The sequence below is a fragment of the Schistocerca serialis genome, chromosome 1 (assembly GCF_023864345.2).
Source record: "Schistocerca serialis cubense isolate TAMUIC-IGC-003099 chromosome 1, iqSchSeri2.2, whole genome shotgun sequence".
In the NCBI taxonomy this organism is placed as follows: domain Eukaryota; kingdom Metazoa; phylum Arthropoda; class Insecta; order Orthoptera; family Acrididae; genus Schistocerca; species Schistocerca serialis.
Genome location: NC_064638.1, coordinates 906,497,083 through 906,521,454, shown reverse-complemented (window position 1 = coordinate 906,521,454; position 24,372 = coordinate 906,497,083). Strand labels below are relative to the sequence as shown.

The following is a 24,372-nucleotide window of genomic DNA, read 5'->3' as shown; positions in this document are numbered from 1 at the left end:
AGCGGGCGAGCGTTATCGTGGGGTACCATCACTTCACGCAGCCCTCCTGGTTGTTGTTCTTGGGCTACGTCTGTAAGACATCTCAGTTGTTGGCAATAAATGTCAGCAGTGATGGTTACACCTCGGGCAAGCAATTCATAGTGCACCACACCGTCGCTGTTCCACCAGATGCATAACATTATCTTTTGTCGATGCGTGCAGGTCTTTGAATGGGTAACTGCAGCTTCGTTTAGTCTCAACCATTTCTTTCTTTCCCTTACGTCAGCTTAAAGAGGCCAGTTTTCGTTACCAGTAACGATACAGGACAGGAATGTTTGGTGTTGTTCATGGGCCAATTTATGACGAGAAAACAGAGATGCAGATATGCCCACCTGATGATTTTTGTGATTTTTGGACCTTCCCCATTGCGTGCAAACGTATCACGATTGTGGAGTGCTCACAGTTCATCACATATGCCAGTTCCCGAGAACGATGACGTGGATCATTGTGGGTTAATGCGTTCAAACGATCTTCATCAAACCAAGAAGATCTTTCTGTATGTAGAGTGTCACTAAGGTCAAAACAATCCTCCTTAAATCGAGAACACGTTCTTGCCATGCTCTTTCCAGTGTCATTATCTCTGCACATGGCGCAAATGTTTCTGCTACCTCCACTGCTGTCATCTCTCTACGGAACTCAAACAGAATAATATGTCGGAAGTGTTCCAATTCCTCCATTTGCTACTCCATTTTCCAGCGCTGACAGCTCCACCTACTATCTCCAAATGACAATATGGAACACCAACATGCAAAACAAAAACACTACGAACTTATCCACCAACCTATATAAGCAGGGCACCTGCAGCTGCTTAAGGCCATGATGAACGAAGACACGGCTGGCAGCTGGTAAAACTTGGTATTTATTGACCACACAACCAGTTTCACGGCTTAGAGCAGCTCATTCCGGTGCAACTCTACATATTTATGAACTGAAATACAACTGTAAACTGTATCGCAAATTTGCGCTATCTATAAGATTCTTTGAAGACTTACTCTCACAAAAATTATTACATTAATCTTTTATACATCAACCCAACGTTCTCAGTCAAGGTACTGCCGTTGTGTGAATACTGTCAGTATTTCGAAAACCAGACGAACGAAGGATAATTGACAAGTTGGTCCATGTAACATTCTTTAACAATATTGCTGGATAGATCGAATCTATATACTGGTCATTCATTGCACGTGCAAGTATATATAAGAAAATCAAACATTACTCATGGTTAAATCCACTTTCGAAGGTGCTGCTCATAACATAGTTAACGGTGGAAATAGTGCAAGACAGTAGTACTAAGCAAGACAACCTAGGCACTTAATTAAAATAGAGAATGGGAAACGAAGGGAAGAAATGGTTGGGAATTCGTAACTTCCAATAGCACAGGGCGTTGTGGCAAGTTATTATGGTGATGCAACGGACAAAGTTGAAAATTTTTGCTGGACTGGGACTCGGCCCCAGGTTTACTGTTTCTCATGAGGGGTTGCCTTAACCGTTTCGGCCGTCTGCACATGGTCCCTGACCAACTCAAATTTCCAACTTATTGCACGCTGCAACGCAGCGTCCGTCGTTCATTAACGTGCATACACAGGATTAAAAAAAAGGATAGTGGTCGTGGTGATAGGTTTTAACTTGCGTGAGTGAGTGAATTAGGCTGGGGGTGTTTTTGTTATAATTGGGGGGAATGGGATGTCTTTAGTTGTACGCGCGCGCGCGCGCGCGCGCGCGCGCGCGCGTGTGTGTGTGTGTGTGTGTGTGTGTGTGTGTGTGTATGTATTTGGAGACAAAACACGTGCCAACTTCTGTGTGCACGGATAATGCTACTTTACTATGGTATTGTGGTGGTTGATCATGATTGGATATTTTGGCTGGTTATGTGATACTGTTTTTATTGCTAGTCATCTGCTACGTGTTTTATTACTTTAAATAACGCTGGTTGCTAATGTTTCTTCGGTCATTTCTTATATGTTTCTTTTCTGCGATTGCCTGTTGACTTTGGAAGTTTTCTTGTAGTGTTAGGAGATGTTTTTGTTACTAATTCTGTTTATTTCGACCTCTGTTTCTATTGTGATTAGGTGGTGGTTTCCTAGTCAGAGGATGTTCTGCAAATGTTGAATTGCTGGTGCCTCATTTCCATGCTTTTGATGTCCTTTATAACTTATTTTTAAAGTTCTGCTGGTCTGTCATAAGCACAGAACATTACAGCTGTTGCACTGAAGTCTGTAAATGCCAGATTTTTAAACATACGTGAGTGTCATCCTGTTCTGCATTGATTTATTACTTTGGTTAGCTATTTTAACCCTTGCTTGTTTATTTTAACCCTTGCTTCTAATGTTACCAATTCTATGTGAAGTTTGTTTCTTTATGTGGGTGTGTACCAGCCTGACTGTTCAGTTTCAGTGTTGTGTCCTTGTGTAGTAGTGGCTTTGTTGTTTTGTGTGTTGGTGTTGAGTTTGTGGGTCCGTGGATTTGCGTTGTGTTTTGCTTTACTTGTTTAGCTTTTTTTGTGTCTTTCTGGATATTATTATTTAATTTCGTAACTAAAGATTCATGGTATTCATTGTTTTTTGCTATCTGCGTTATTGTGTCTAGCCCGTCATTGTAGCTGTGTTTGTCTAATGTCACTGCATTTGATCTGAGGATCATGTGTCTGACTGCTACCTCTTTTAGAAACTGTGGGTAGTTTGATCACTGATGTAGTATTGTGCCTATTGTGGTGGCTTTTCTGCATAAATTATAAGTGTGTTAAAGGAAGTTCATTTGCTTTGGTTGTGTTTCTCTAAAGCGAACTTTACAGTTTTGTGTAGTGTGTTTATCTGTGTGTGTAGTTGTTCTATCATCATTTCTGGTGTATCTACCAAGTGTGTACATTCACCAGTATAGTAGATTGTTTTTTGCTGGTACTATTTTCTGAAGCATTCTTTCTTCTATTTTGTTAATGGAGATACTTCCTAAGTTTTGTGAAAATGGGATCCCATTGACAATCGTCCTCTTGTAAGTAAAAGAATACTTATTAAATTTAAAGTGGGTGTTTTGGTCAGTAATAAAGTGTAGGAGTGTGCTTGTCTCTGAGATGTGTTCTAGTATAAACTGTAAGTTTCAAGGCCCCATTCTGTTATCTTAATTGCTTCTTTGACTGGGATTGTGGAGTACATGTTCTCTACATAAACTGAGATCAAAATAACTGTATCCAAAATATACATATATCTTATGTGGCAAACATATTTGCAAGGAAAACCATTTTGTTACAATGGCACTGCAGATGCTTTGAAATAAAGCAAAGCTTCTAGGGTCTAAATAAGACTACTACGACAGCCACAAAAGAAAATACATAACCTGATTTACTTGTGTAACTGTCAACGCATAAAGAATCCCTAACAGCAATCAAGCATTTTCCAGGGGTTTCTTCCTCTTAAGTACCAAAGTATCCACCTCAAGCTACATCAGACGAGTCACTACCTCAGTTTAAATAAATGTTTTAAATCTAATAAGCTAGTGCCTAAGTACATAGGTAGCCTACCAACTACTGTTTTTGTTGTTGTGGTCCTCACTGAGAAGATTGGTTTGATGCCACTCTCCATGCTTCTCTATCCTGTGCAAGCATTTTCATCTCCAAATAACTACTGCAACCTACATCCTTCAGAATCTACTTACTGTAGTCACCTCTTGCTCTCCCTTTACAATTTTTACCCTCCCCTCCCCCCACGCTTCTCTCCAATACTAAATTGATGATCCCTTGATATCTAGAATGTGTACTATTAACTGATCCCATTTTCTAGTCATGTTGGGCACAAATTTCTTTTCTCTGTCATTATATTCAGCACCTACTCATTAGTTAAATGATCCACCCACCTAATCTTCACCATTATTCTGTTGCACCACATTTCTTATCTAATTTTTTTTTAGCATCCATGTTTCGCTTCCATACATGGCTACAATCAAATATTTCCCAAATTTTGAATCTATATTCGACGTTAAAAATTTATTTTCATCAGAAAAGCTTTACTTGCTCACATTTTATATCCTGTCTACTTTGGCCATCATCTGTTATTTTTCCGCCCAATAACAAACTCATCTACTACTTTATATTTTCGTAATCCAATTTCCTCTTTTTAATTCAGCTACATTCCATTATCCCTGTTTCGCTTTTGTTGATATTCATATAATATCCTCCTCTCAAGACACTGTCAGTTCCGTTAAAATGCTCTTTCAAGTCTTTTCCTGAATCTGATAGAATTACAATGTCACTGACAAACCTCAAAGTCTTTATTTCTTCTCCCTGAACTATAATTCCTATGCCACATTTTTCTTTGGTTTCCTTTATTACTTGCTCAATGTACGAACGCTGTGGATAGGCTACAATCATTCTCACTCCGTTCTCAACCACTGTTTCCCTTTCATGTTCTCATCTCTTATAACTGCCGTCTGATACTGAACGAGTTGTAAATAGCTTTTCGTTCTCTGCATTTTACCCCTACTACCATCAGAATTTCAAACAGAGTGTTCCAGTCAACACTGACAAAAGCTTTCTCTAATTCCTACCTACCATTTAGTTAATGGTGAGTATAGCTTGTATGAACATGCCGTCAAAAGATTAGATTAGATGATGATGGCGACATGTATGATCGCCGAAATATTGTGCCCGTTGGACACTATAGACCGGCAGCACACCCGTGGATATTTTGATTAGATTAGATTAGATTAGATTAATACTAGTTCCATGGATCATGAATACGATATTTCGTAATGATGTGGAACGGAACCCCAGCTTTGTATACACTACTGGCCATTAAAATTGCTAAACCACGAAGATGACGTGTTACAGACGCGAAATTTAACCGACAGGAAGAAGATGCTGTGATATGCGAATGATTAGCTTTTCAGAGCATTCACACAAAGTTGGCACCGGTGGCGACACCTACGACGTGCTGACATGAGCAAAGTTTCCAACCGATTTCTCATACACAAATAGCAGTTGACCGACGTTGCCTGGTGAAACGTTGTTGTGATGCCTCGTGTAAGGAGGAGAAATGCGTACCACCACGTTTCCGACTTTGATAAAGGTCGGATTGTAGCCTATCGCGATTACGGTTCATCGTATCGCGACATGGCTGCTCGCGTTGGTCGAGGTCCAATGACTGTTAGCAGAATATAGAATCGCTGAGTTCAGGAGGGTAATACGGAATGCCGTGCTGCATCCCAACGGCCTCGTATCACTAGCAGTCGAGATGACAGGCATCTTATCTGCATGGCTGTAACGGATCGTGCAGCTACGTCTCGATCCTTGAGTCAACAGATGGGGACGTTTGCAAGACAACAACCATCTGCACGAACAGTTCGACGACGTTTGCAGCAGCATAGACTATCGGCTCGGAGACAATGGCTGCAGTTACCCTTGACGCTGCATCACAGACAGGAGCGCCTGCAATGGTGTACTCAACGACGAACCTGGGTGCACGAATAGCAAACCGTCATTTTTTCGGGTGAATCCAGGTTCTGTTTACAGTATCATGATGGTCGCATCCGTGTTTGGCGACATCGCAGTGAACGCACATTGGAAGGGTGTTTCGTCATCGCCATACTGGCTTATCACCCGCCGTGATGGTATGGGGTGCCATTGGTTACACGTCTCGGTCATCTCTTGCCGCATTGACGGCACTTTGAACAGTGGACGTTACATTTCAGATGTGTTACGACCCGTGGCTCTACTCTTCATTCGATCCCTGCGAAACCCTACATTTCAGCAGGATAATGCATAGCCGCATGTTACAGGTCCTGTACAGGCCTTTCTGGATACAGAAAATGTTCGACTGCTGCCCTGGCCAGCACATTCTCCAAATCCCTCACCAAATGAAAACGTCTGGTGAATGGTGGCCGAGCAACTGGCTCGTCACAATATGCCAGTCACTACTCCTGATGAACTGTGGCATCGTGTTGAAGCTGCATGGGCAGCTCTACCTGTACATGCCATCCAAGCTCTGTTTGAATCAATGCCCAGGCGTATGAAGGCCGTTATTACGGCCGGAGGTGGTTGTTCTGGGTAATGATTTCTCAGGATCTATGCACCCAAATTTCGTGAAAATGTAATATGTCAGTTGTAGTATAATATATTTGTCCAATGAATACCCGTTTATCATCTGCATTTCTTCTTGGTGTAGCAATTTTAATGGCCAGGAGTGTAGTTTTGGATGACACCAGCCTTGACCCACGCAGGTGAGTTTGCAAACCATCAGAGATCACTGCTCGAATAAACGTACTATTGGATATGGTAGTACAGTACTTGAATTAAGTGGATGAGTAGAACAGAGAGTTTGTGTAAGTTTTGTACGGCACCAGTACTGAACCCTGAGGCACTCACCTGGCAGCAAAGTGTACTGGCTGTGGCACAGGGCTGTCGACGTTGGGCCTGGCGCCGCTGTCGAGCAGCTGCCGCACAAAGCACACTGGTACGTCGGGGTGCCGGCAGGCCAGCTCCAGGCACGTGCAGCCCCCAACAGCTTCATACTGCTCGTTGGGCCGTACATCGCGACTCTGCAGCAGACTGCAGAAGGCCCCGAAATCCTTCGCGAAGAGCGCCGCCACCAGCGGCGGGAGCCCAGTGCTGTTCTCTTCTCCCAGCCAACCCACTGGCTCCTCTTTCTGGGGACGACTGTGGACAACGATTCACACACACGAAATTAGGCAAAATACAATACTCCTGGGTTAGAATTGGCATCGGAGGCATGCCTTCGACATTGTACAATAATATGCTCTTGAAGGACCAGTTCATGCAAAGTACTTATAGCGTCCCCAGTGGTATATTACGAAAAGACTTAAAAAACAGTATTTATAAAGAAGAGACATTTAAAATTTGAATAATAAGTGGACACTAGCCGCTCAGGCGAACATAAATTTTTCTCCGTATTATAATAATTTCTCTGTGTAAGTTTCGAGGGCAAAGAAATATAACAAAATGATCTAAAGAGACGGCAAGATACGCTCTTTTGCCAATTTTTTAGTCGTCTTCACTTCTTCTCTTGTCTTGGTTGCGTGTAGACGGACATCTTGCGAGTGCTGGCAAATGTAAGCATATTTGTGCTAATTAAGCAGATAATATAGTGATTTAATATTATTGTGCACTTTTAATTTGTAAGAGGTGATCCCGATTTCATATCAGCCTTCCTTGAATTAACCTGCATTCAAGTAATTTACAGTTCAACAATCGCAGCGGCCGATGCAGCCAACGACACCATTACCTGGCGATATTAACTTATAAAAAAAATTTGCGGAAGCGAAAAACTCGCCCGCTATTAACATAATATCCATTTTTCTCCACAGCCGAACGAAGTTGCAGAAATACGTAGCTTTAAGATTCTTATTTTCAGTACCATAGCCGAGAGCCAGAGCCAGGACTCCGACTACAATGCAATGGTTAACGGAGGTAAGAAAAAATACTCTCGCGGGTGTGTGGGCAACAATTGTAATTAATAACTAAAGATTTTTTGTTTTAAAGTGAACTGACTAGCCGAGGAAATTAATATGAAAAGTTTATTGCATTGTTCAACTTATATCCTCATGTTTTAAGATTCAGCGAGTCTAACATTCATTAACGTAACAAATAATTTAAGATTAATATTGTTAAAAAGGAGAAAATCACAGAAGCATTTAATCGTAAATCAAAATTGAATGAAATATCATTTTTATTAAGACCCACCACGTAAGTCGGTAACAATCAAAATAATAATAATAATAATAATATATTAAATTACGACGTCCGACGGACGCGAGACAGTGTGGACATCCTACCGGCGCTCGACAGAGCATTTCAATTTCAGGTTGCAAATATCTCTACTTTTCTGGAACACTGAGGATAGTTGTGACTGTCAGGTGTCGTCGAAAAGGTGTTCAGGACTTAGCCTGGGTTTCGTCCAATGTGGACGGGGAGTCAGTGTTAGGACTTTGTCATCGGCTGACGTGCATCGATTGAGCGAGCCACGATAGTAGTGAGCTGGCAGAAACGATTTCAGAGAACTGTTTTCAGTGTCAAGGACTGTAAAGTAATAAGTGAATTTATTGATGGCGTGATTTGTGAAAGTTACCATAGAGTAAATTGCTATCTCGGTGGTTCAATGGTAAAGGGACAAACTTCGAGGATGGTTAGCACTACTACGAACAACCATGTAAAACATGCCTTCCACCTGATGATAATTAACCATCAAAAAGTGTAGTGAATGAAATAAAACTTCGTGATTGGCACACAATTATATATTTCTTCTCATTCCATTTTTATGCAAAGTATTTCGACGAAAGATCCAATCGTCATCACGTGAAGCGAACTGTGTTGTTATGCGTAAAGTTATCAGCTCAACTGAATAACCCAAAGCACACCATTAATCAGTAACATCGAGAAAAATTGAGATATCACATCAGCTTTATGTCCAGCAAGGTATTCAGCACTGCGTCTTTAGTGTTCTAAGATGTAGAGAATCGCTACAAGCAGAGTAACATTGTCAATGAGAACTTGAGGTGTTCACAGATAGCGCATTCAGTGAGACAAATTGCCCTTGAAAGGCAAGAACGCTGGTTTAAGTCCTCTCAAGTATAGTGTCAACAAGTCACGAAGTTTCTTTGCAGGTTCAAATGGCTCTGTGCACTATGGAACTTAACATCTGAGGTCATCGGTCCCCTAGAACTTAGAACTACTTAAACCTAACTAACCTAAGGACATCACACACATCCATGCCCGAGGCAGGTTTCGAACCTGCGACCGTAGTGGCCGCGCGGTTCGAGACTGAAGTGCCTAGAACCGCTCGGCCACACCGGCCGGCTTTCTATGCAGGGTACACTACACTGCACAGTGAAAAGATCCTAATGATAACGTAGGATTATTCAGCTCTAAAACCAGTGTTACAGTTGTGGCCACCGAGCAGAATTTCCTTTTCACTATATCTGTTAGTAAAAATAATGTAAGGGCTCCGGGCTATAGTGCTCGAGTTAGTGCGTTGACGAAAATTCCAAGACAGACAGACACCAGAAATATTCCGTACAGATTATGGCTTTCAGCAGCTTTAAAACAGGCGGTTTTCAAGAAACAAATGAAGAAAGATATTAAAGATATTCCAATGTGAAGCTATAACCAACAGTTCTACTTTACTGAAGTGCAAGGAAATGCAAGTGATCCTCTAGCTTTGGCTCACTGATGTCGGCGCTTAATTCAAAACATGTGGCGATCGCAAGATGTGCTACGAGCCCCGTCTCCCCTGTTGCTGGAGAGAACCAGCAGTTATTGCTTGGTGTGATTTACAAACCTTGAATTTATGCAATGAAAAGCACAAAAATATCAAGAGAGGACTGAATATCACTAGTAATGGAAGTATTAGAAAACGCAGAGGACGACAGTCACATGTGATGGATGGCACTTTGCATGCCAAACAGTATGGAAGCTGGCGTGAAAGCCTAGGGAATGAAGGAGGCCACATTTCTCGAGTTCACCTCCGGACTTTGAGTGGCACGAAACGAATATATTAATTACGTAACTTGATTTTTCTCAATATGATAAAGCTTTATGATTGTTCCTCATAGATATTCAACATAGTGTAGTTGTCCAGACAATTATCCTGAATGTTAAACTTAGGTGCAACTAACAAACTTATACAACTTATATAAAATAAACTTACATAGAATTCTCTAGAAACAGTTCTTGTTTTTAGTAACTCGGTTGCGGTAAAATAATTTTAATGTAAAATATATTTGAATTTACATACAAATACTATCAAACTAAGATTAATTTCTGGTAACGTAGCATTTTAATTTACGATGCTGAAATATGACAGCGTATATAATAATAGAGAGGGTATAAACAGGGATGTAGTCTTTGGCCTCTACTGTTCCATCTGTCACACGTATTAAAGAAGCAATGGTGGAAATAAAAAGGAAGTTCAAGAGCGGCATAAACTCAGAGTGAAATTATACCAATGACCAGATAAACTGATGACATTGGTATATCAGTGAAATTGAGGAACAATCGCAGGACCTGTTGAATGGAACGAACAGTCTAATGTTAGAACACACTATGGACTGAGAGTAAACCTAAGGAAGATGAAAATAATAAAAAAAATAATAAATCAAAACTGGGGATCATAAAGTACACGAAGTGAAGGAATTCTGCTACCTTGGAAGCAAAATACCACATGACAGACGAAACAAAGAGGACATAAAAAGCAGACTTGAAGAGGCAAAGAGGGCACTCCTAGACAAAAGAAGTCAATCAGTATCAAACACCGATCTTATCTTGAGGAAGAAATGTTTGAAGATGTATGTCTGGAACACGGGACAGTACTGAAGAGAATCATGGACTATGGAAAAAACTGGAAACGAAAAGAACAGAAGCGCTTGCAGAAATATGATGGAAGTTAGCTGGGCTGATAAGACAACGAATGAGGATATTTTCTGTTGAATTGGCGAGGGGAGAAACGTGTGGAAAACAATGAGAAGAGACAAGATGACATGACATGTGTTAAAACGTCAAGGAATAAGCTGCGTGTTAGTTAAGGGTGCAGTAGAGGTTTAAACTGTAGCGGAAGACAGAGATTGCAATGAAATGTTAAGGACGGTGGATGCAAATGATACTCTGTGATGAAGTGGTTGACACACGAGAGGGATTCATGCTGCACAGCATCAAACCAGTCAGATAATGATGCCTCATTGTATGTATAGGGAATCCCAAAAGGAATGGACAGTCTTCAGGGACATGGCACGAACGATCATTCGAAGCAGAAAAAGTCTAATAGGCATGGGTTCTTAAATGCATACCTTAAGAGCTGTGAGCACTTCTTCGTCTTCGATAGTGTGAAACAAATTTATTCTACTGCAAACTCTTTGATATCCATATTTTGAGAGGCGATAGAAAAAAAATGTCCAGTAAACATGGGCTCTCAAGTGCATACCTTAAGAGCTATGAATACTTTTTCGTCTTCACTACTATGAAATACATCTCTTCTACTGAAGAAGTGCCCTTAGCTCTTAAGGTATGCATTTGAGAACCCATTTGTACTAGACTTTTTTTGCTTCGAATAAATGTTTGTGTCATTCTTCCTACGACACCCTACATGATATGTATACAATACATGCTTGCCACACAGGTAACACTGGTTACCGTCAGATCACCAATGTTAAGTGCTTTCGGTTGGATAAATGACCCTCGGCGTCTGTCGGGCAGAGGTGTTACTTGGTTGAAAAGCTGAAAGTTGCCAAGAGAGGAGTGTGCTGACCACACGACCCTCCATATCAGCATCCAATGACGCCTGTCGACTGAAGATGACACAGCGGTCAGTCGGTACCGTTAGACATTCAGAGTGCTGTTAGGACAGAACTTAGTTTTATGTAGATGGGAATGGTCTTGCGGAGCTGCGGGCTGGTGAACTCTCAAAGCCCACTAGACAGCCAGTCCAGCAGTCTCAGTGTGCTCTCCAGCCAGAAGCTGCACAAGACATGGCCTGAACCATATGAACAAACGACTAGCGACAAGTATCTTGCCACAGAAAAACGCCGCCCCTGGGTACAAGCTGCCGGTCACCTGATAGAATGGCACAGGCGATAGTCTACGGTACAACTAAACTGCCGCTGGCGTTTCGACTTCCAACAGTCCAACGACGTACCACTATGTAACGTCAGTTATCTGACAACCAAAGTAAGACTGTCCTCAGAATCTAGCAGCTTAATCGCCCTGAAGAGGTTCACTGAATAGACAGTCGAAACATGGGGTATATAATTACTTTAGTGTTTCTAGGGGTACGTCTTTGACTCACAATCAAAACGTCCTCGGCTCCAGGTTCGAAACCCCGTTGGTGGCCGAAGACTTCCGGCATAAGGAGTCACCCTCATTCTGCCAACGGCCTTGGCAAAGAGGGCGGAGGAGCGGATAGAGGTTCAGGGCACTCTCTTGTCCTATGGGTGGGAAATTGCCCCTAAAGGCGGAAGAATCAGCAATGATTAACGACATGAGGATGCAGAAGGCAGTGGAAACTAGTTGCATTAAAGACACATAACGTGTATCCACAGGAGATGTGGCCTGTAATTGAAGAAGTGTCATGATGATCTCTCCATTGGCAAAAGCTTCCGGAATAGTCTTCCATTCGGATCTCTGGGAGGGACTGATAAGGGGGAGGTGACCATGAGAAAAAGATTGAATAATCAACGAAAGGATAACGTTCTACGAATCGGGGCGTGGAATGTGAAGATTGAATGTGGTAGGAAAGCTAGAAAATCTGAAAAGGGAAATGGAAATGCTCAATCTAGATATAGTAGGGGTCAGTGAAGTGAAATGGGAAGAAGATAAGGATTTCTGGTCAGGTGAGTATAGGGTAATATCAACAGCAACGGAAAATGGTATTACGGGAGTGGGATTCATTATGAAAAGGAAGGTGGGGCAGAGAGTGTGTTACTGTGAACAGTTCAGTGATAGGGTTATTCTTGTCAGAATCGACAGCAAACCAACACCGACAACTATAGTTCAGGTATACATGGCAATGTCGCAAGCTGAAGATTAAGAGATAAAGTATATGAGGAAGATGGAAGTCGAGTAGTCATGGGTGACTGGAATGCAGTTGTAGGGGAAGAAGTAGAAGAAAGGTTACAGGAGAATGTGAGCTTGGGACACGGAATGAGAAAGGAGACAGACTAACTGATTTCTGCAATAAATTTCAACTAGTAAGCGAATACTCTGTTCAAGAATTACAAGAGAAGGAGGTATACTTGGAAAATGCCGGGTGATAGGGGAAGACGTCAGTTAGATTGCATTATGGTCAGACAGAGATTCCGAAATCAGATTCTGGATTTTAAGGCGTACCCAGGAGCAGATGTAGACTCAGATCACAATATAGTAGTGATGAAGTTAAACAGAGTAGTCAGGAAGAATCAATACGCAAAGAAGTGGGACATGGAAGTACGAAGGAATGACGAGATACGCTTCAAGTTCTCTAAGGCTGTCGATGTAGCAATAGAGAATAGTCCAGTAGGCAGTACAATTGAAGAGTAATGGAAATCTCTAAAAAGGGCAATCACAGAAGGTGGAAATAAAAAATAGCTACAAAGAAGGTAGCTGTAAAGAAGCAACGGGTAACAGAATAAATACTTCAGCTGATCGATGAAAGAAGGAAGTACACGAACGTTCAGAGAAATTCAGGAATACAGAAATACAAGAAGCTGAGGAATGTAATAAATGGGAGGTGGAGGAAACTAAGACTAAATGACTGCATGAAAAATGTGAAGAAATCGAAAAATGACTCAGCATATAGGAAAGTCAAAACAACCTTCAGTGAAATTAAAAGCAAGGGTGGTAACAATACGCGTGCAACCGGATTCGATTGGTAAATGCAGAGGAGAGAGCGGATAGGTGAAAAGAGTACACTGAAGGTGTCTATGAGGGGGAAGATTTGTCTGATGTGATAGAAGAAGAAACAGGAGTCGATTTAGAAGAGATAGGGGATCCACTATTAGAATCAGAATTTATGAGAGCTTTGGAGGGCTTAAGATCAAATATCGCAGAAGGGATCGATAAAATTCCATCGGAATTTCTAAAAGCATTAGGGGAAGTGGAAACTAAACGACTATTCACGTTGGTGTGCAGAATGTATGAGTCTGGCAATATACCGTCTCACTTTCGGAAAAAATCATACACACAATTCCGAAGACTGTAAGAGATGAAAAGTGTGAGAATTATCGCACAATCAGCTTAACAGCTCACTCATCCAAGTTAATGACAAGAATAATATACTGAAGAATGTAAAAGAAAGTTGAGGATGTGTTAGATGACCATCAGTTTGGCTTTAACAAAGGTAAAGGCACCAGAGAGGTCATAGTGACGTTGCAGTTGATAATGGAAGCATGACAAAAGAAAAATCAAGACATGTTCATAGGATCTATAGACCTAGAAAAAGCGTTCGACAATGTAAAATGGTGCAAGATGTTCGAAATTCTGAGAATAATAGGGGTAAGATACAGGGAGAGACGGGTATGTATAAGAACCAAGAGGGAACAATAAGAGCGAACGACAAAGGACGAAATGCTCGGTTTAAAAAGGATGTAAGACAGCGATGTAGTCTTTCAACCCTCTGTTCAATCTTTACATTGAAGAAGCAATGATGGAAATAAAAGAAAGGTTCAGGAGTGGAATTAAAAGTCAAGGTGAAAGGGTATCAATGATGCGATTCGCTGATGACATTGCTATCCTGAGTGAAAGTGAAGAAGAATTAAATGATCTGCTGAATGGAATGGACAATCTAATGAGTTCAGAATATGGACTGAGAGTAAATCGAAGAAAGACAAAGTAATGAGAAGCAGCAGAAATGAGAACAGCGAGAAACTTAACATCAAGATTGATGGTCACGAATTACATAAAGTTAGGAATTTTGCTACCTAGGCAACAAAATAGACAATGACAGTCAGAGCAAGGAGGACATCAAAAGCACACTAGCTCTAGCAAAATGGGCATTAATTTGAGGAGGAAATTTCTGAGAATATACGTTTGGAGCACAGCATTGTATGGTACTAAAACATGGACTGTGGGAAAACCGGAACAGAAGAGAATCGAAGTATTTGAGATTTTGTGCTCCAGACGGATGTTGAAAATTACACTACTGGCCATTAAAATTGCTACACCACGAACATGACGTGCTACAGACGCGAAATTTAATCGACAGGAAGAAGATGCTGTGACATGCAAATGATTAGCTTTTCAGAGCATTCACACAAGGTTGGTGCCGGTGGCGACACCTACAACGTGCTGACATGAGGAAAGTTTTCAATCGATTTCTCATAAACAAACAGCAGTTGACCGGCGTTGCCTGGTGAAACGTTGTTGTGATGCCTCGTGTAAGGAGGAGAAATGCGTACCATCACGTTTCCGACTTGGATAAATATCGTATTTTAGCCTATCGCGATTGCGGTTTAATGTATTACGACATTGCTGCTCGCTTTGGTCGAGATCCAATGACTGTTAGCAGAATATGGAATCGGTGGGTTCAGGAGGGTAATACGGAACGCCGTGCTAGATCCCAACGGCCTCGAATCACTAACAGTCGAGATGACAGGCATCTTATCCGCATGGCTGTAACGGATCGTGCAGCCACGTTTGCAAGACAAAAACCATCTGGATGAACAGTTCGACGACGTTTGCAGCAGCATGGACTATCAGCTCGGAGACCATGGTTGCGGTTACCCTTGACGCTGCATCACAGACAGGAGCTGCCGATGGTGTTTTCAACGACGAACCTGGGTGCACGAATGGCAAAACGTCATTTTTTCGGATGAATCCAGGTTCTGTTTACAGCATCATGATGGTCGCATCCGTGTTTGGCGACATCGCGGTGAACGCACATTGGAAGGGTGCATTCATCATCGCCATACTGGCGCATCAGCCGGTGTAATGGTATGAGGTGTCACTGGTTACACATCTCGGTTACCTCTTGTTCGCATTGACGGCACTTTGAACAGTGGACGTTACATTTCAGATGTGTTACGACCCGTTGCTGTACCCTTTATTCGATCGCTGCGAAACCCCACGTTTCAGCAGGATAATGTACGACCGCATGTTGCAGGTCCTGTACTGGCCTTTCTGGATACAGAAAATGTTCGACTGCTGCCCTGGCCAGCACATTCTCCAGATCTCTCACCAATTGAAAACGTCTGGTCAATGGTGGCCGAGCAACTGGCTCGTCAGAATTCGTCAGTCACTACTCTTGATGAATTGTGGTATCCTGTTGAAGCTGCACGGGCAGCTGTACCTGTACACGCCATCCAAGCTCTGTTTGACTCAATGCCCAGGCGTATGAAGGCCGTTATTGCGGCCAGAGGTGGTTGTTCTGGGTACTGATTTCTCAAGATCTATGCTCCCAAATTGCGTGAAAATGTAATCACATATAATATATTTGTCCAATGAATCCCCGTTTATCATCTGCATTTCTTCTTGGTTTAGCAGTTTTAATGGCCAGTAGTGTAGGTGGACTTATAAGATAAGAAACGTGGAGGTTTTGCGCAGAATCGGAGAGGAAAGGAATATGTGGGAAAGGCCGACAAGGAGAAGGGGCAGGATGATAGGACATCTGTTAAGACATCAGGGAATGACTTCCATGGTTCTAGAGGGAGCTATAGAGGGCAAACACTGCCAGTTGCAAGTGCTACTCTGAGATGAAGAGGTTGGCACAAGAGAGAAAATCGTGGCAGGGGACCGCATCAAACCAATCAGAAGACTGGTGAAAAGAGAGAGAGAGAGAGAGAGAGAGAGAGAGAGAGAGAGGGAGAGACGACCTGAAACCCAAAAGGATTTTGTTGCTTCTAGCAGATAGACCGTTAAGAGACCTAGACTGAGTGTGTTCCGCAAGTTGGCAGGCGTGGTGCAGCAGGCGCGTGTTGAATGGCTGCTCGATCCAGACGTCTGGGTCGAAGCCCTCCTTGTCGGCGGCGGCGTCCATGATGTGCTCGTAGCGCTGCGGGTCGCGGTCGTCCATGGCGCGCAGCAGCCGCACGTGCACCGTCTGAGCGCCGCCGTCCGCGGGTCGCGGCAACCGGCCGCACAGCTGCGGCAGCGACGCCAGAACCGCCTGGCGGGCAGTCTGTCTACCGCCGAAGTAGTTGTCCACCTGCAGGGTCCGCCGCGATCGCCTGAGCACACACCGCAGAGGTAGAAAAGAGAACACGTGGAGGGGCGCGAGCTAGCCAGAGACAGCATGCAGGTAAATAAAACAGGGAGGTGGCACTACAGACTTACGTTGTATGTTCTTTTGAAGTAGAAAGGGCGCCATTTTAAGTAGCCCAAAACATTACCAGACGACTGCTTATGAGTGCTTATTGTGCATTATTTCTACCGTGTGAGCGCAATAACTGTTTTAAATATAAATGATCATAGAGCTTTAATGAAGGACATAGCGTCAGGAAGGCAATTTCGAACGTTTTTCTGTTCTTGATTGCATATTTGCCCTAGTAATACAGGGTGTCCGAAAAGACTTTTCCTGATTACATAAATTGATAACACAGGCTAGAAGTAAGATACAAATATGAAACTTGTGTCGAATTGTTTACAACTACCAAAGATTTTTTTCTGTTTTAGGTTCGCAGTGCATAAGTAGTGGATGAGGTGCAGTGCCCAAGAAGCCATGTTAACCAATCAGGAGAAGGCACAGTGTGTCCTGTGGTACCATGAGACACGATCACCAACCACAGTGCAGAGACACTTCCAGACAACATTTGGAAGGAATCCACCTGATGTCAAGAGCATTAAAGCCTGGTATGAGAAGTTCAAGAACACAGGATCGGTTGCTGACCTTCCGAGGTCTGGTCGATCAAGAACCTCAGCAGACAGGGTGGAAGCTGTAAGGCAGTCTTTTCTGCGAAGTCCGAAGAAATCGGTGCGCAGGGCCTCACGTGAATTACAGATGCCAAAAAGCGCTCTCCATGACATTTTACACAAACGTTTATTGTTTCGTGCATACAAAGTGCAAACCGATCAGGCCTTGTTGCCCAATGACAGTACACGTCAATATAACTTTACGGTCGAAATGCTATCACGTATTGAGGACGATGATGGTTATCTCAGACGAATTGCCTTTTCCGACAAAGCGACCTTTTTTGTCAGTGGAGTAGTGAATCGCCATAATGTGCGCATTTGGGGCTCACAACCCCCTGGCGAGGTCATGGAGTGTACCAGAGGCAGTCCAAAGGTGAATGTTTGGTGCGCGCTATTGCACGATCGAATTATCGGGCCATTCTTCTTCGCTGAGGCTACCATCACATCTGCAGTGTATCTGGACGTGTTGCAATTGTATGCTGTTCCTCAGCTGCTTCAGTATCACCCCGATGTCTTGTTTCAGCAAGACGGCGCACCACCTCATTGGGGTTTGGACGTCCGTGCCTATCTCGATATGACCTTTCCTAGGCTATGGATTGGTCGTGATGGGCCAACGGCTTGGCCTCCACGCTCTCCTGACATAACCCCATTAGACTTCTTCTTATGGGGTTATGTCAAGGACGAGGTCTACCAAACACGTGTACCAGATCTTGAAAGCCTGCGGCAACAGATAACCACAGTCGTTAAATCGATCCCTCCAGTGATGCTGGCTAATGTGTGGACGGAAATTGAATATCGCCTAGATGTACTACGAGCTACCAAGGATGCTCACGCGGAAGTTTACTGATGTGTGAAAAACTTTGATAGTTTGTAAACAATTAGACACCAGTTTCATATTCGTATCTTACTTTAGCCTGAGTTATCCATTTATGTAATCAGGAAAAGACTTTTCGGACACCCTGTACAACAGAGTCGCCGGCCGGTGTGGCCGAGCGGTTCTAGGCACTTCAGTCTGGGAACCCCGCGCGCAAGCTTCGGTCGCAGGTTCGAATCCTGCCTCGGGCATGGATGTGTGTGATGTCCTTAGGTTCGTTAAATTTAAGTAGTTCTAAGTTCTAGGGGACTGATGACCTCAGATGTTAAGTCCCGTCGTGCTCAGAGCCATTTGAACCATTTGAACAACAGAGTCAGAGTGATGTCATGGGGAACTGTCACTGCGGTGAACTATGGGGGTATGAATGCGGTGAACATAACGTTTTGGGCTACTTAAGATGGCGAACATCGGCTTCAAGTAATGCTACCTCCCCTCTTTTTTTAACTCCATGAGAGACAGGCATTATGTTGAGGTCTTAGACCAAGTTCGTGCTGGCTGGTTGAACTTCATAAAGTCACAAGGACGTCTGCTTAGGCGGGACCCTGAACAGCTGCCTTTCGGACCGGTAGCCTTCAGTTTACAAGACTTTGTGCAAACATGACATCATTTTGACATCACACGCTCTATCTAAGACGAAAAGGTCTACCAGTTTTCGTGATCGTTCATCTAAAACACGCGAGGTGAACATGACATTCAAAACTGTAACATTCAATTCAAGTAGAGAGAACTGGAGTTTATACTTTTTATTTACTGCAGGACTCGTTAAACTTGAAGTTATGTCGTTTGTAGATACGTAAAATTCTGCATTCATGTGGCCTAGGCTGTGGATAAGGAAGAAATTAAGCACTTAAGTCCCGAGTTCGAGTCTCGGTCTGGCACACAGTTTCAATCTGCCAGAAAGTTTCATCCCAGCGCACACTCCACTGCAGAGTGAAAATCTCATTCAAGAAATGAAAATGTTAGCAAGAATTAGATCCGAAATATATTGGAGAAGTTGTATCATTTTTCCTAATATGCTTTACTTCATCCCAAAAGTGAGACTACTTACTGAGTTTCAAGCAAAACAATGCCGAAGCCATCCAGCATTGAATGCAATAACGTATATATTCAACAGTGTTCGTTAACGTATCCCAGCAAAATAAACTTATTTTTAAAGACTCTGAATACCAGTTTCAGTAGTTGATCTGAAATTAGAAACGTGGATAGCCATTCAAGCAAACGAATTAACTTGGCAACTCATTTATCTTATGCTCAATGAATAAAAGCTGTTTCAGAACATTAAGGACCTCTAGAAAACGCGTTAGTATTGGTTACATTTTTGTAACAAAATTACGAAAAACGCTGTATGTGTGGTTATTGATGTATTTCAGTTGAAGACATTTTTGTTTGGCAAAGAAATGTCCTAAAAGAACTAGCTCGTAAAGTTCCTTTTATACTTTACAGATGGCTGAAACTAAGTTACCTTTTAATTCCTTTTCAAATGTGTGTCACTCTATTATACGCTATTTATTCTGAGTGGTAGATTGTTTTACCAGATTATCAACGTGTTTTGGGAATTTATCCGCAATTACGTGTTCCATGCTTCATTTGTACGTTACTGACAATGACAAGTCACACTTGAAAGAGAGAGAGAGAGAGAGAGAGAGAGAGAGAGAGAGAGAGAGAGAGCACACCGTACGCAAGATCGAATGTTACAAAAGACACATACTTCTTTTATCTTAATAACGAAGTCCCAGAACCTTTCCGAATCGAAAAGGAGAAAAAAAGAATTCAGATATTGCAGGACGCAACCCGCTTTCTTAATTACCCTACAATTCGTAATTCGACGCTCATAACCACAACACCACGATAAACTAGCAGAATTCAACCCTTCGTACTATAACGTATACATAATGAAGGCTTGAACGGCCGATACCTCACTATGCGACGTTTAAGTATAACGAATCGTACCAAGAATGTGTTTTTATACATCTTCAATGTACCATTGCCTTGAAACGGCATACTTTCATAACACGCAGGTTACAATATGAAATTACGGAATCCAGTAGGTGTTTCCCAAGCACCCAGCATCGAATATTAACGAAAGTCGATAGCGGTTGCTGCAGTCTTCAATAAGTGCGTCTGGCGTCAAAATAACGTTATCTTTGCACAAAGTCTTGTGAATGTAGGTTACTCCTTTCGGAGCAGACCGGCATGAGATTTGCTGATTGGATAAAGTTCACGATGTTATAAGAAAAGCAGCATGGTCCTGAAGCACAAAACGATAAATTCCTCAGCAGGTCAGCGTATCATGATGCTACACGGCAGTAGCTATTCTACCAGACGAACTAATGCAGCAGCCATTATACTCGTATGTGCTAGTGGCACTTTCACTGAAATTTTGGAAGCTATTCCTGCCCTTTCTTCTTGTGTACTGCCAAGTCGTTCTAGCGATTTACATAGGTTTTGTAGAAAGAAATAAGTTGCCCACCAGTAAAATACTGTTTGTGTACACTTAACTGGTACTGTCTAATGACTGTAGCAGCTCTTTCGTGAACACTGAACTAATAATCTAACGGTCTAGAGTTCAATTCCACACCAATACTACATTTTGTTCCTTTATCTATTGTTTCACCGCTAGCAGAGAAGTGTCTCTTAATTTTACTAACTTACGACCAGCCATCACCTTCGTTGCATATTTGACTGGTTAGGTGGGTTAGATCATAATGCAACTGATAATACCGACTTTTCGTATTTGACCTACATGACACAAAGGTTATTTCTCTCATTTCAAATTAAAAAAAAAATAACTGAGCCGTGATAAATATAGCTGTTTTGAAGAGCGCGCCGCAGCGCGTGGTGTGAAGTAGTCGCCCTCCGTTTCTGGCGCTGGCGCCGCTGTGGCAATCGCAGCTTTGGTGGCTCCCTCTGGTGGGAAAGGGGAAAGGTTGCCTGTTCACGTGCATTTAAGGAGCGCTATAAGCTCGCCAGTTGTGGCATTCGACCTTCCTTCTCTGCTGATGACCAACTCCTCCGCCTCACTCATCTCCTCTCCCTCCAGCTTAGCTCCCGTCACTCCGGCATTTTTGTCTCCCTTGACCTCGAAAAGGCCTACGACCGTGTCTGGCATCCCGGTCTCCTGTTTAAACTCCAAACCTACGCCCTTCCTATCAACTACATCCGTCTGATCGCCTTCATCCTCTCCCACCGCCCCTCCTATGTTACCATCCATAATGCCAATTCCCACACCTTCTACACCTCTGCAGGTGTGCCCCAAGACTCTGTCCTCTCCCCTCTACCTCCTGTACACGGCAGATATGCCCAACCCCCCCCCCCCCCCCTCCAGTACACCACTTGCAATATGCTGATGACACCGCATTCCTCGCCCTCGCTCCTACCCTCCAACGGTCCCAATGCCTTCTCCAGAATCACCTTGACCTTTTTGCTGCATGGTGTAACCAGTGGCTTCTGAAAATCAATCCTTCCAAGACCCAGGCAATCATCGTAGGTCGTACCACTCGCTCCTTCCGGCTCCTGGATTTCTCCCCTACTGTCTGCGCCCATCCTGTACGCCTCACCCCTACCCTCACCTACCTTGGCCTCACCATTGACCGTCACCTCACATGGATCCCTCATCTCCGCTCCATCCAATCCAAAGCCCACAACCGCCTCCGACTCCTCAAACTCCTCTCAGGCTGGACATGGGGGTTGCACCACTCTACCATCCTCCACACCTACAAATCCTTAATCCGTCCCATCCTCTGTTATGCCAGTCCTGCCTGGATATCTGTCCCCCCCCCCCCAACTTCTATAAGTCCCTCCAGATCCTTGAGTGTCATGCACTCCGCCTCGCCTTTCGTATACGCCTCCCGTCCCCCACGCAGATCCTCTATGATCTTATTCCTTTCCCCCATCTGCTCCTATTCCTCGAACATATACGCATCCTCTACACCTCCGCCGCCTTGAACCCCCTGGTTGCTCGTCTCCTCTCCCATCCCCGCCCCCTGCCACGTCTTCACTGTTGTATCCCCCCTACCCTCCATCTCTACACCCTACATCTCCTTTGCCAAGGTGGCTTCCATCAACTCCCCCTCCCGAATGATGCCCTCTCTCCCTCCATTTATCCCTCCTATCAACTCTGATCCTCACTCCGCTCCTTTCCTCCGTCCTCTCCCTGGGTTCCCTCTTCCTCCCCCTTCCATCCTGTGTTTTCTCCCCACCTAACCTCTCCCTATCTCCTTTCTCCCCCCCTCTCCGAGTCCTTTTGTATTCCCCTCCTCTGCCTTCCCCTCCATGGCACGTCTGCTCAGCACCCTCCACTCCTCTTATGGATCCTCGTCTTCCATTGGCTCCTTTCCCCCCTCCCCCCTTCACTTTTCCTCTCCTTCCCCCCTTTTTTTCCGTCATCTGTCCAGTTTCCCCCCACCTGCTCACGGCTGTGGTATGTCATATTTGTGACAACTTTTTAGTGCAGTGTTTAAGTGAGTGTTCAGTGTTGTGCGTCTTTCCACAGTGTTGCGAACAGAAATCATGCTGTCGCTGGGTGTGCATTTTATATCTCTTGCGAACAGAAACCAGACTGTCGCCGTGTTTTTTAATTGTCTGTCTATTATTTTTCTGCTTCCTGTGTATTTTATTAGCATCATCAACTCTGTGTTTTATGTTTTAAGTTCCAGAATTTTCTGCCATTTTACCTTTAAGCCACCGATTTGATCGCCAACTGTTATTTTTTATTATCTTCATCTTTTTAAAACAAATTCTGTAGGCTGAAGAGCGGCGTAATAAGCTGCTGCCAGCCCGCCCCCTTCAGGGGGAATCGAAACTCAATAAAGGGGGAAAAAAACCTCGCCAGTCGGTCAGTCACGGTCAGTTTGGGTGAGTCTGGAGTCAGTCTGGGGACAGTCTCTCGTCGCCAGCTTGCTAGTCTGTCTCTCGTCCGAATTTGTGGCGCAGTGAGAGAACTCAACGAGTGATCACCCGGTCGGGGGCTTAGTTCCTGCATCTGAGTCTGCACGTTAGGCCGCCAGTCTGCTCGAGTTGCTCAGGCAACGGTCGTTGACGGTTGGATCGGTCGGTTGGTCGGTCGCGCACTGAGACACAAGATGACTTGTCCGTCTTGAGCGTCGGCGCATATGAGGTCGTCACGTGAGTCCAGTGGGCCGCGCAGTATAGCGAGGGGTAGTGGCTTCGCGGTCGACACGAGAGCAACAGGAGTCAACCGACAACATCAGTCTGGCCGGTGCGAGCTGCGACGCTGTGGTGTAACTGGTTCTCCGAGCGCTTCTGGGCCCCTTCAGTTACCATCTTGTGCAGCTTGGCTCGTTCCTTTCCTGGTGCAGGGATGTCGTTTTGCCAGTGGGCGTGTTTCCTCTGCATGGTTGGGTCCGAGCCAGTATTTCCGCCGTCGTGTGTCTGGAAGTGAGTGGGAGACGCACCAGCAGTGCAGTCGCGACGGAGCAGCAGTCGCGGACGGAGCAGCGGCCAGTCGGTCGGTTGGTGCGGACCAGGAAAGACGGGAGATCAGCGCGCCTTCCTGCGTCCGTTGAAGCGGCTGGCAGCGGACGGTTCGGGAGAGCGTTTTGGGGGTGCTGCGCCAGGTCTTCTCCAGAAATGACAGTTTATTAAAAGTTAAGTGATTGGTGATATGTGTTGTGATTTACTCTTGTTAAATTTCACTTGTCTTCTTGGTCAGTCTCTCGTTCCCAGCTTGCTCGTCTGTCTCTCGTTCGCATTTGTTAGGCAGTTAGTGTCTGCCTGTCGTTCGGAGCTGCCTCTGTCATGTTTGTCGGATTCGGTGTGCTAACGAATTTATTGCTTGAAGTGTAACGGCCGAATTCCTGTAATATGTTTTTATCTTGCCTATCATCTTGAGAGTACTGTAGAGCATGTTTGGCCAACCTAGTATAATTTTATGTAAGATTGCATTTTATGGGCTTTTATTTAAATGGTCATTTTAGTATATAAAGTTGCCACCCTTCCACCGTAAGACCTTTCTTAGAAGTCAAAATCAAGTTGCACCTTCGGTGGCAAGTTAATCTTTTAATTTTAGTGTTTTGTACCATTTCCATCCCTCCTATGGAAGTGAAACATGGACGATAAATAGTTTGGACAAGAAGAGAATAGAAGCTTTCGAAATGTGGTGCTAAAGAAGAATGGTGAAGATTAG

At 43.8% G+C, this 24,372-nt stretch overlaps 1 protein-coding gene across 1 annotated transcript in view; it reads right to left on the bottom strand.

The window, feature by feature from the left end:
* LOC126445231 (uncharacterized) overlaps positions 1 to 24,372 on the bottom strand; it is a 167,677-nt gene that overhangs the window by 59,182 nt on the left and 84,123 nt on the right. The window contains exons 4-5 of the mRNA XM_050090971.1: positions 16,369 to 16,671; positions 6,392 to 6,682 (exon numbers count right to left, since the gene is read on the bottom strand). Coding sequence (XP_049946928.1) covers positions 6,392 to 6,682; positions 16,369 to 16,671 — 594 coding nt within the window. The remainder of the gene's footprint in view (positions 1 to 6,391; positions 6,683 to 16,368; positions 16,672 to 24,372) is intronic.